This window comes from Oenanthe melanoleuca, chromosome 2 (genome assembly GCF_029582105.1).
Source record: "Oenanthe melanoleuca isolate GR-GAL-2019-014 chromosome 2, OMel1.0, whole genome shotgun sequence".
NCBI lineage: Eukaryota > Metazoa > Chordata > Aves > Passeriformes > Muscicapidae > Oenanthe > Oenanthe melanoleuca.
The window spans coordinates 103297596-103310659 of record NC_079335.1 but is presented as its reverse complement, the minus strand read 5'-3'; the positions used below and the strand labels follow the sequence as shown (position 1 = coordinate 103310659).

At 39.7% G+C, this 13064-nt stretch overlaps 1 protein-coding gene across 2 annotated transcripts in view; it reads left to right on the top strand.

Moving 5' to 3' along the window:
• The window catches only part of NPSR1 (neuropeptide S receptor 1), a 57879-nt gene extending 45332 nt beyond the window's left edge, over window positions 1–12547 (top strand). The window contains exons 6-9 of one of the 2 annotated variants that reach the window (XM_056484643.1): window positions 7059–7135; window positions 7813–7902; window positions 10001–10181; window positions 10304–12547. In XM_056484643.1, the coding sequence (XP_056340618.1) occupies window positions 7059–7135; window positions 7813–7902; window positions 10001–10181; window positions 10304–10397 (442 nt within the window). In that variant the 3' untranslated portion in view covers window positions 10398–12547. The remainder of the gene's footprint in view (window positions 1–7058; window positions 7136–7812; window positions 7903–10000; window positions 10182–10303) is intronic. The other variant, XM_056484645.1, reaches the window with a different exon arrangement.
• Window positions 12548–13064: the final 517 nt, after the last annotated feature.

Genomic DNA, 13064 nt, shown 5'->3' with positions numbered 1-13064 from the left:
TCTGCATGTTTTTCTGTATCTGAAAGCCAGCCTAGTTTTCAATATACAAAAAAATATTTTTGGAAATATGTAAATAAAAATGTGGATAGATCTGCATCCCAGCAGTAAGAGCAAAAACAATAAACATATATTGCACAGACAGAAAGCAATCTAACAGTGAAAGGAAATGGCACTAGAAAAATTTGAGGCTGGCTGTTACTGTGAAAGGGTTCTTTTATGAGCTTTCTCACATAGGTAGGAGTTTGGGAAATTCTAGCCAGCATCCTAAGCATTTCAGGAAAAAAGCCCCACAGCTTGCCCAACTACCAGTCATTTAATAGGTGTGTGAAACATCTCTTTCACGTTCAAACATACAGATTTCCATGGTTTCTGTTACAGACCAGCCACTCCTTTTACACTCCATCTATACTTGTTTGGCAAGAAAAGGCAAGCTGTAGAGCAAGAAATATTTCAGAGCTGTTGACATTATGCTCCCTTCCTTCCTGCCAAAGAAAGATATTCAAACCAGATCAGCTCTCTGACTTGCTTTACAGTAAATCCCCAGAAGCAAGAAGGTGATGAAGACATGAGGGGAAACAGAAAGGCAGTGAAACTGGCATTTCATGAGATTGCCCTGGCATCTGAGACATGAATTAAACATCCTAAAATTTTGTGGCTTTAACCTTAAGCAATATTCACACGAGAAGTTTATGGCAGGACAGGAACTAAAACCACTGGTTTTGGAGCCAGGGGCAGCTGTGTCCATCACCTGCCCAGAAACATTCCTAGTTTCAGTGTTTATTACCACAAATGCTCCTGTGTCCTTGCCAAAAGAAGTCATATTTTTGACAGGTCCAAAGTGGTGTCTGGCACTGAAAGGAAGGAAGGGGAGTGGTGCAGGGAAGGATTTATTTTGTGCTTATTTATTTCTAATTGTCAGTGATACTATTTTCTTCAGAACAGAGAGGATTGTCTAAAACCACAGAAAAAGAGGATTATCATCAGGGCAAGGTCAGCAGAGACATTATGAAAAAAATGTCATCCAATTTGGAAGGAAATGGCTATTTTGTAGAGCACTTTTTAAAGTCTCAAACATAAATGTGAAGGTTGAAACTGATGTATCTGTAAAACATCTGGCAACATAGCCTGAAGGTGTGACATCTATTTCTTTAAAAATCATTGGCAGTCCAGGAGTTTTAAAGCTAATCCACCTGATGTGGCTGCAGCATACAAATACTCTGGCAAGCAGTTTGTGGTCAAGAACAGCAGGAATGGCTGTTAACATCTCTAGAGACTCAGTTTCTCTGTAAAAGTTTTGTTGCATCCAATTCTTTCAGATGCACAGGAGGTTTGATGATAAATGAGATGCTATTTCATAAGGGTGAGAGAGATCACATATGTTCCAATTGTGTGTTACTCTGTCAAGAGATTAGTTATAAAATGAAAGGTGTTATTTAATAAATTCAGAAAGGCATTTTGTGATTTTTTTTAATTTAATGACCTTGAGCTGAAGGTGTTATTTTTAAAAGGCCACAACATAAAAATGGAGAGAAGATCCATAAACATGCAACTGAAAACTCAAGGATGAGTAGAAGAAGCCATGGATACATATAAGTCAGAAATCAAGTCATCCACCACACTCAGTGAGGAAGCGAAGCAGAGTGCACATAGGGAAAAAAATAAAATCTTTTCTGCAAGAATTCAGATTGTTTGCACAGCTACTTTATTTTCTCTGCTGAAGCACTCTGATTTAGCTGCATGGCAAGTGTCTGATGCAATGTGGGACGCTGGCTGGCAGAGTTAATTCTTAATTAGTTCTGCTGCGTGGCTCTGCTGAAAACCTAACCTCTAGAGCAAAGCAGTTCACTGATGACAGCAGTTTTTCTGGTGGTATTCATCTGAAGTGCATACAAAGGATAAAATCTTACTTTTCAGGAGCAGGACTTAATTCCACACTAGATATGCTGCTGTGGCTGAGCTGTTTTCACTTGTTACAGTCCAGACACCATCATCTTTTAAGCTTCTCTCATCCAGCCCCTAGCTCTCTCAGTCAAGCTGATTTCACATGCTCCTGACAGCCTTCAACCAACTCACAGGAGTTGTGTTATTCATAATACTGCAGCCCATGGAATGAACTATTTAACTGATAACCTTATGCTCACTATGGAAAACCCTTCCACTGGCAGGCTAAACCCCTAGATGTGGTGTGAGCAAACTCTACAGATTCCAAGCCAAAATGTGAACTAGAAGAACTCGGCATTCTCTCCCCCTCACCCCCTGCTTTTTTTAAAAAAAAATATATATAGAAAGGTAATTTATGAAGAAAACTGCAACAGCCTGAAAGATTTTAATACTTCTGAGGTCTATTCCTACCACTTCTTCAAAACTAGAGAATCAGCAATTAGTTATCAAAGAGTTTGTGGGTTTTTCAGTAAGTTTTTTATCTGATTATTATGAACAAGACCTGAATAATGAAAAGAAAATTAAAAGCTATGATTAGTATTTTAACCCAAGTGTGTGGATATCTTTGAGAGCTGAAAAAAGTGGAGAATATTTGTTCTTTTGATATTAAAACCTCCCTTGTCCCTGCTGTCTCACTGTTGTACAGGAAGATCCACAGATCCTGAGTCAGGTATTTTTATACAGTGATCAAAAATCTGACCTGCTCCCTCTTATTTACATCATTCTACCACTTCTTCTGCAGCTGATATTATCAACGTACGAAACTCCAGAAAATTAAAAAAAAGCAATTAGAGAACCTGCAGTAATTAGTTCTTTCCTCTTCTGGGACAAGTGCCATCAGTTATAACCAAAGCCTTTTCTCCTATTCTGAGATATGCCAAGCAAAGCTCAAATGGTATTTGTGATAGCTGAAAACCTCTGGAGCATTGTTGAACAGAGGTTAAATATGGATCAAATCAAGGTTATACACTGCTCTCCTGCAAATATTTGCACCTGGGCCCCCTCAGAACCTGTGAGGCGGAAACAGAAGAGCTACTGTATTTCTATTCTGCGTTGCTACTCTGTGACAAAACCTAATTATGTTTTGGCACTTGAGTATCCAGAAATTCAGAGGTTTTTAAGCTGTTATTAATGATTGCTAAATATATTTTTTAAGTTTTAATATTATAAATACAATACATAGACATTTACGTAATAAAATTGCAAACTCATGTTAAAAAAAATTGCTAAAGCTCCTCTTGAAGCACAGAGGAAAAAGATATCTATCTGCTGTTTAAAATCTAAACTCCAAAGAGAGCATTTGCTTTGGAGAAGCTGAAAAATAATTGGAAGATTAAAGAAAACCAAAATCAGCTAAAAGGAAAAATATGGAAATAAATCCAAGACACTGCAATGAAATAAAAAATAGATTAAATAAAAGGAATTTCTCTGAATTAAATCAAAGAAAGGGACTGGGAATGACATTAATAAAAATACCAAAGGTCATTTTTTGAAGTGACTCAGTGAGGGCATTCTTCTTTGCCTGCAATTTCCATTTCTAAATAAAAACCCTAGATCTTGTGCATATGTTCTAATATCTTCCCATCTCATCATCTCTTCACGTACCCATTACACATGCCTGCAGTGGTTTGTTCAGATGAGGTTACTTTTCTCTTTAGACAAATAGTGCTGTAAATTAGCTCACATAAAGCAGCTGTATCACTTTGCACAAATGAAGTATAAGGAACAACAGGCAACACTGAATGATTAATAGAAGTAATTAACAGGGAGCTTAAGTGCACTTTTGCCATGGTAAAGGCTCATTTTACTAGAAAATTCTGAGGCTGTGTGGCATGCTGTCATAGTGCAATTATTTACTTTTTAAAAATCTGGATTTAAAGAGCAGGCAGATCAATAACACTTATGATTGTTAATATCAATACATAGCTTTACCAGAAGACATTTTATTTAAAAAAAAGAAAAAGTGGTCTATGAATTAAAAATATAGATAGGGTGTGATTACTCACAGTTGCACTTTTATGACTAACCATAAGTTACATATTTAGATGGATAAAAAATGCTGTAATTACCAATGAGGCATATTAAACAATACCATTAACTAATAGCAGGCTGTGATGAACATGTCTCTTAATCCTTTAGAATTTAGATCAAACTGAATTGTTTTTGGAGATGAAAAGAATTTCATTTCTGAGATACATCCATAATGTGAGCCATATTTTTGTATTTTCCTGCCACTTCCTGAGATATTAATTTTATCAGGGTTAGAAAAATCACACATTTTCAGATCAACAGCATGTCCTTTCTATTCTGTGGTCTTCAAAGCCTGAGCAACTACTTTTCAGAATGGCTTGGGTGAATCTTCCATCCAGGTTTGACTTTTCCACCCTAGTACCCTTTCATTAGTCTCTCACCTACAATCTGGGCTGGAAGATCAGTGCGCTGATCACAAAGAAGCCTGGCAACATCTGGAGCTCAAGAGCTGCACATCACGTCTCTCAATGCTCTCAGTGGAGACCACAGCAAGCAGCATGCAGGCATGTTACACGGGTTGGAAAAAGCTTTCTGGCAATGTGTACCACCTGCTTTTACATCTTGGCAGTGAAGACTGAGCAGTTCAGCATCCAGAGGAAGTGAACAGAGATTAGGATATGATTGGCATGGTGCAGACTATTTCCAAACACTTCTCTGAATACCAGTTTGTAATCTGTTCCCTGCTACTCTTTGCTCATCTGCCACTTCATTTTTCAAATGAGAATTTCTTCAAGATTTGACCAATCTCTGCATCCTGCTCCAGTCTCCTTTTACAAGAAAGAAAGGAACTACAAATGTAGTCTGAAACAAAAAGCTATTTTTCCCTTGTAAGAAAAATACCTCTCTTCCACAAGGGCTCTCTTATTACTTCTGTGGCTTTGAAACACACATGCAGTTGCCTGTTATGATCTATGCTTTAGGTAACACGTTTCTGGAAAGTCCAGTTTCTCAGCTCCATGTCAACATTGCTGGGGAAAAAAAAAAAATGGTTAGGCACTACTATGAACTGGAGTACCAGAGAGATCAAATAATAAATGAATAACTGTGGCTGGCACAAAAGTAGCTCAGAAGCTTACCTAGCATGTAAAATTTCCTGATACCCACCTTGAGCAGCTTTACACCACCTTTGGTCCATTTCATAAGGAAGCCTCCAGTGGCTTCAGCTACGGAGAAAAGAAAGGTGAACAGAGGCAAAAGCATCCACACAGACCCACTATGCTGGCAGCTGGATGAAAACAACAATTCAGCTTTCCTCTGCAGTTCTAAAAATTAAGGATTCAAATGAATCAGCATGTAATCTAGTATGTGAAATGCCAGTGAGAAGACAGATGCAGTAACTGTCTCTGGCAAAAGACATGTCCCCACTAGACTATGCAGCCATAGGCCAGGGATTCTGGGGTCAGAGGGAAAGCGAGAAGCCTGGCCTCATATTTCAATCCTTATGACATTTTGCCAAAAGTAGGGGGTCTGAATATTTTGACTACAGAGTTAGATTCCTTTGTCCTGACACTTAAGAAACTTGAAATATGTCCTGCTGGACAAATGAAAATCTGCATCAGAGAGGACATTGTCTCAACTGCAAATAAAGAGTTCAGGCTAGAGACAGCAGGCTAGGAAGAAAATAGAAACAGGACTTTTAAGAGTGAGCTGGTAAAATTTTTGAGATGACAACGATTATCATTAGAATACATTCTGATTCATTGGAATAATCAAATGAGCAATGGTACATGAATTTTCCACCATTGTCTGTAAAAAGTACAAAGGAACTCTGAAGTGTATGATCTGTTAAATAAACAGGCTCTTGAAAAGCCATGAGATAAAAGGAAAATGTTCAAATCAGCTGGGAGCCAAGCTGGACTTTTGGGATTAAGGAGAGTGAGTTGTAGTCCATGGCAGATGTGAGCAAACCCCTCACTGGGCAAGGACACTACTGCTCCGCTGCACAGCCCAGACTGCACCTTGAATTTACAGCTCTCATCTGCTGAGCCTGGAAGCCAGATGGTTCAAACTTCCACAGAAAGGAAACCTCCAAACCTTCATAGTTTTTGAGCACAAATTCTGGCTTTGGAAGCATGTCTAGCAATTGAGGGTGCTGTAGGAAAGACTAGTATATCAGTCTGAAAGGACTAATAAGAATAATGTTTCTTCTGAAAGCAAAAATAAGCCACTTAACAGTAGGACAAATTTTTGCTTCTATAAAATACCCTGAAATTATGTCCTTCACTGCATCTTTTTCACATAAGGACCACTAAGGTTTATGGCAATTAATATCCTCAAGCACGACATGGGTTTAAACAGCTCTTCATCATGAAGGAAGTATTTTTATCTATTCTGTATTAAATCAATAGAAGTCCAGATTGGCTATTGCATAGGGAAAGTCCATAATTATTCAAGGTCACTGTGTAATAGGGCACTTCTCATCTTTCCTATTGAAAGTATATAAACCTCTCTAAATATGCAAGTTGTGGTGGATCTGGTTTTGAATTATCTAACTCTTCCCATTTATCTGACACTTCTGTCCTCCTTGATTTCCACCACAGGATCCTGAGACCCAAAACTGAGCATTGATATATTTATTTGCATTTCTCATGGATCTTGCCCTTATCAAATTCCCCAGGGTGAAATTTTATTCACCAGCTAAATACCCAAAAAGTAACAGCAAAATCAAAGTGCACATACAGAAAAATCAGGTCCCTCGCTTCCATCATCAAAGCTAGTGTTCCAGGGCTGATACTGAGATGGATTTGGCACTGGCTGGCTCAAAATCACCAATGAGCTCTTGTCTGAAAGACTTTTGGCTGAATCACTGCATTCCTCTGAGCCTTAGATCTGACATCTACAAAGCCAAGACAACCATAAGGATGTACATGGTGAAAAGTCTTCAGATCTCCTTCTGAAAAATACTGTGGGAGACTCATATCATATTCATTATTACATTATTGTTACTTACTCTTATTCTTATGCAGTCTTACCATTTCTGTGAACTCCTTACACATAGGTAAGTGTATGCTTAGAGCACAAATGACCAGGATTATGATCTGTTAAATTTATTGTGCCTAATACCAGCAACTCTTCCCCTTCTGCAGCATCATATACTCAATTGTGATTCGGACCATCTGGATGAAGAGCAAAGCTCAGGCTGTCATCATATCCAGCTGTCCTGGTGAGTCTCAGCATACCTGTGACTCCAGCTTTGTGATTCAATTCCAGCTGATCCTCACAAATCTGGAAGTGCTTGGACATGCAGTGTCACGCTGGACCCCCATCACTGCGTGTGAATGGGGTTTCTGTATTTGTTCATTCATAACCCATTTCTACATTATTTACCTTCTTTCCTTTGAAATTAAATTCTCTTCAGAGACATAATAGGAACCATCTGGGAGAAAATGAATAAAAATACTAACTACTTATTCTAGAAGTTAGAATTCCTATTCCTAGAACTTTCACCATTTCCACAATAGTTTCTCTACCAGATACTCGGCAACACTTTTTCTGTGTCTTCACACGTGCTTGTAAGTCTAAATTTTGCTCAAGATCAGAAATTCCTGGCCACAGAAAGCTAGGAAATGATCTGAGTATTCCATCCCAAGACTACACATGCCTCAATGGTTCAGGAAGATCAATTCTGCTTCCTTTTACTTTTTTTATTTTGGCTGGCTCAACTTTTGATTGTCCAGCTTGAGGAGACTTGCAAGTGTCCAAATTTCAGGAACTACTCTGGTCCTGGCTGTCACCAGGGAAAGATGGGATTGTGTATTCCTGTCTTGTCAGTCAAGGTACGCACAGACACATCCACACACCAGTCCTATTCTTTCACTAGCTGAACTGTTCTTTTCCCAGGTGGCAAAACCTCCAGTGGCTATAGCAGTCGTGGATTCATATCCAGGGCAAAGGTGAAGGCAATCAAGTACAGCATTGTAATTATCCTTGGTAAGTAAAAAGCCCCACAGCTGGGAGGATGCTGACATTAGGAAGCTGCTTTTCTTCAGCAGCCTCTATCATCAACAGACAAAGTAGATGGCTTGGAGAAGGAGCTTTACTCAGACTTGCCTTCTGAGCTTGTCCTTCCCCACTCTTCTGGCTGATATGTTTCTATTTTAGGTATCTGACATAAGCCTTAAATTAAATTAGATGCATAGCCCCTCAAGTGCATAAAGAAAGTAAAGATGTCTAAATGTCTAAAAGGAACAAAGGAAGAGGTCAAAAGACTGCCAAAAGATTTGGCAACTGAGTTGTCTTTTAGGCTTAGAGACATTGCAAGGCATGTGAGCTGCTGGAGTGGTGCAAGGGAAAGAAGAGGTGAGATGTGCAGCAATTGTATTTGATGTCACAGGTGTGTTGCCGAGATGGAAAGAATGAGCTCCCTTTTCCCAGCTGGGCAGCAGATGACTTAATGTAAGTGTTCTCAGTCTTCCAGGGAAATGACATTATTCTGATGCAATTAGGAGGCTGATATTCTATCTCAATAAATAAAGACAGCATCACACAGAGCTTGTGATTAGCTGCCAGAGACATGCAGGAAAGGAACCAAAGCCGTTTATTCCCAAGGGCTAACAGTCATCCCTTGACACTGAAAAAGAGATTGCTTCTCTTTCCAGCACTGTGCAAAATTCAGATCGGAGAATGTTATGATAACTGCCATTTGAGTAGCTTAGCTCATTGTCTAGTGGCAGCATCTGCAGACATGAGAGAGGCCAGTGTGATTCATACTTTTCATAAGCCCAAGAACAGCTTCTCCGTGTCTGAACTTTACTGTGTGGCAATCAGAGAAAGCTTTTGTCAAATGCAACTGCTATTGCAAGGCCATCAGATGTTGAGAGCTCACATGGATGCTCAAGTATTTCAGCAGACCTTGAGACTATTAGGCACCTAGCATCTCTTGAAGTGCAAACAGATTGACATTTAACATCCATGGATTTTTTTAAAGCCACTTAAAGTTCTGCATAGTGAGTGCTATGATCCACACTCTGACACTGTGTATTTTGCATATATCTGTGCCTAGACAGCTCCTGTTTGGTTGTTCTAGAAAACAGGAGGGGAGCTTACCTCACCTCTTCCTTGCAGTTTTAGTGAGCGCTCAGCTAGCTGCCAGCCAAAAAATTCTGGTTAATGTGAAAAGAAAACAGGCACAGGGTTACTCTGCTGTCCCATCTGGGTCAGAATGTGATCATGTGTCTGATTTCACAGTTACCTGTACGTTTGCAACCCAGGTACTTACAGCTTAGTTGAGTGAAATGCGTGTCCCAGCATTTCTATGCAAATCCTGAATCAAAGCCTTTGTGAGAAGAAATGGTATAGAAATTTGTGAGGGACAGATTAATTCCCTGTTTCCAAATAAAGCTAGATCTGTGGCTAACCTTTTTCCCCTAGCACCTCTGAACAAAAGCAGAAATTATGAGCAGTGTAATCCTCTATTCCCTTCCTCAAATTCATCTCTCAAATGGCAGTACAGGAAATTAGTAGAATCTTTCTGCACACTCCATGTACACAGCAGCTCCAGCCAGCAAGCCAAATGACATGTTGGTTTGCTATAATGCAGTATGAAGTAGTGTTGTTCCTTGCTCCTAGGTGTCTGAGAACCTTATTTTAATAGGTGTCTGTGATGGGCAGAGCTGTCACGGAGCAGCACTTTGGCTGTGTGTACATTTAGATTGGCTGCTCACTCCAGGGACCATTAAAAGAGCACTTCACTATAACTGATGATGCTTTAACTGGCTACCTATTTACCCTGTATGTGTTGTGTAGTGTTCAGAAGTGTCTCAATATGTCTAGAGGGAGCACTTTAAACACTTAGAGAAACACACATAATATATTTTATAGGCATTAAAATAAAAATAAAGACAAATAAAAGCACAATCTAATAACTATTCTCTTAAATAAGATCCTGAATGGGGAGAGCTTTTTGGATTTTTTTTACATGAACAAATATTTATGCATTATGACAGTTTTGCTACATGAGTGTGTAATTACCCCCCTAAACTGCTGAACTATCCAATGTCAAGCTTTTTCTCTCTCTGTCTTTCTGCAGCATTTATTCTCTGTTGGAGCCCTTACTTTCTTTTTGATATCCTGGACAACTTCAACATACTCCCTGAGACCAAAGAGCGCTTTTACGCATCTGTGATTATTCAGAACCTGCCAGCCTTGAACAGTGCCGTCAACCCCCTCATCTACTGCTTCTTCAGCAACAGCCTCTGCCCCCCTTCTGAGTATTGGTCCTTTACTGTCGCTCTGACTACCCCTATGAAGGGAGGGAACACATAAACACAGTCCCCAAACTGATTAACTATTTTTGACTTCTTTAATTCTGACCTTTCTTTATTTTTTGTAGGGAAAGAAGAACTCAAAGGCTGGGGGGGACTTCTCGGGAAAGGAGTGATGGAGAGCAGGAGATGCAGGTCCTGTCAAAACCAGAATACATCTAGCACAGATAATGTTCTGCAAAGCTACACTGACACCTGTACAGAGGAAAAGAAAGGTCCCCCACAAGTCCTGTACACTCTAAAGTGGATGGCACTGACTGGCAAGAGCCTGCACGTTGTGCTCTAATAGCATGTGTATTTTGGGTGGGCACTGCAGCTTCATCAATTGCACACTGCCAGTGCCAAGCTCAGTATGAGAGGTTTGCATGCCTCTGTTGTGAGGCTTCATCTTGACCCTCTGTTTAAAGCAAGCTGTAATCTATGTGCTCCAAACAGAAGAAATAATTGTCAATGGTGTCTAGTCAGAGTCTTCTCTATTTTTCAGGAGTCACTAAAAGCCATGTACTGCACTATCTGGCTGTTATAACAGATAGAGATGTTTACAAGCAATTACACAGCAAGGACCCCAGTTAAAATGAAAACAAAGGCACTTTTCCAATGAGAAAACACCACTGTCACTCTATGTAATTGTATCTGGGTTTCATACAGAACCACTTACAAAGTCATACCAGAGAAGAGGGAATAAAGTGCTCAGATACTGCCTGCCACATCATCTGGCCCAGCTTCTCAGCTCACACCAGCAGCACTGCCCCTGTATCTCTTCCTCCCCTTCCAGTGTGATATTTCCCTGCTGTCCTACCTTGACACATCAGTGGTACCCCAGTGTCCCAGCAGGACTCATACATGACACATCTGGACAGCCATTTATTTCTGGACTACTAGCAAATGATTCACCAGCCCCTCGCAGACCCCATGGTGCACTCCATGTGCAGATCCTTCCACACTTCTGTGGCAAAGGCCCTGAGCAGCCTCTTCAGGATCCTATGGGGAGCTGCCATGAAGGGCACTTAGTGGGTGCAGATCTCTCTCACCACCCACACAGCAGCGTTTTCCTATCCCATACCCCCTGTAAATCATCCCTGCCACTTAAATCATGCGGGAACCACACACATCTTTGCACAAACTCAAAGTTGGAAAAAGACCCAAGCAAAACCATGAAACTCAAATTACATTTAGGAAAAATAATCTGTTGATGGTCCAGTCTTGTGAACTCATTGTAGCTTTCACAGAGAGCCAATAGGCAGAACTTTGCTCCTGTGCATCCAAGCACCTGGGCATGCCCTTTCCCGAGCTCTTTGGGCATCTTCCAACCACACTGTTCTAAAATGGAGGAAAAAATTTCTCATGCAGGTGAGGGGGTGATAAACTCCAATGTTCCTTTAACTACAAGGCAGCTTGAAATGTTTGTATTAAAAATTAACTCTAACCAGCTATGTGGCAACTGAGTTTATTTCCTCTCAGTGAAAAAATTATTCTTTCTTAAGTGGACTCAGTTTAAAAAGGAGTTTTTATTATTACGATCTTTTGCAATGAGTTTGTTTCCTCTAAAGCAAGAACTGAATAAAATTTATTTATAATTGCCTATATTACAAAAATACTTTTTCCTAAGTAGGAGATATATAAAATCATGGGGTTTTATATTCTCAGGAAAATAAATAAGGTATCTCTCTTTATTACCATGAAGTTCTGTTATTTAGACTCTATGTCTAAATTTTGCTGCTGCTTAATTAAAACTATGAATCTACAGCAGCCTTTACAGCAGCAAGCCTGGATAGGCTGTATATAAGAACCAGGCAATATGTTTTTCCCATGGGCATGCAATAACTTCCCTAAAATTGGACTGCTTTGTTTCAGCTTCACAGATTGTGGATTTCAGCTTTTTCATCTGATAAATGTACACTCACTACCTACTTTTGAGCAATTAATGGAGTTTTTAGACTTAATACCTGCAAATCAGATAACATTTCCAAGCAGTACTTTGATTTGCAAATTTAGTATGACTCAATCCCCCCAAAAGTTACGTAATATTTACTGGGGTTACCACATGAATTATCCCATCCATCTAAATTTAGCATATGCATGAATAAATGTAAGACTGTGGACTGAAATAAAATCATCATTCATTTGTTTTCAAAGAAACAGCCTTTGTTTCATTCATTATTGTACTATGTACCATTTACAAGTCCTTATCATTTTTCCTTTGGACATGATTGTGATGCTTTTTCTCATATGAGAATCCTTCAGTTTACATGGCCTCACACTGCTTTTGTCTGCATCCTTTCCAAGAACTTAAATATAGGAATAAATAATTCATCTTGCTTTCTGTGCTACTTTCTTACTGTGCAGGAGATGGCATTTTAGTACCTTTTTCTATTCTCCACATCTTCTGTTGTAAAGCTGAGTTTTTTCCATTAGTCTGGAAAATGCTTGCATGGTACTCCCTTGTCTCTGCAGAGACAGATTTAGGGAAGTTCATCTGTAGGGTTCTTATTCCTTGTCTGCAACTTGCTCTACATCTGTTTACTGTTTAGTTGCTTAAAGGGGCCAGAGTTGTTCCGACAGACCCCGCAGTTAGGAGGAGGCAGCAAAAGTCAGTGTCAAGGTCTGACTGCCCAGAAAGGGGGGCTGAACACAACAAGAAGAGGGCACCCAGCTGGCTTGTCCATGACAGCCCAGGAGGAGCTCTGGTTTACACCAGCTTTAACACTTCAAGAGGCATCTGTGAGATCCTTCTGACATTCCCACAGTGAACAGAAATACTCATATGCATGACTGATAGCACATAAAGTCTTGTATGATGATAAAGTCCTATTTGACTGTAGACTCCTG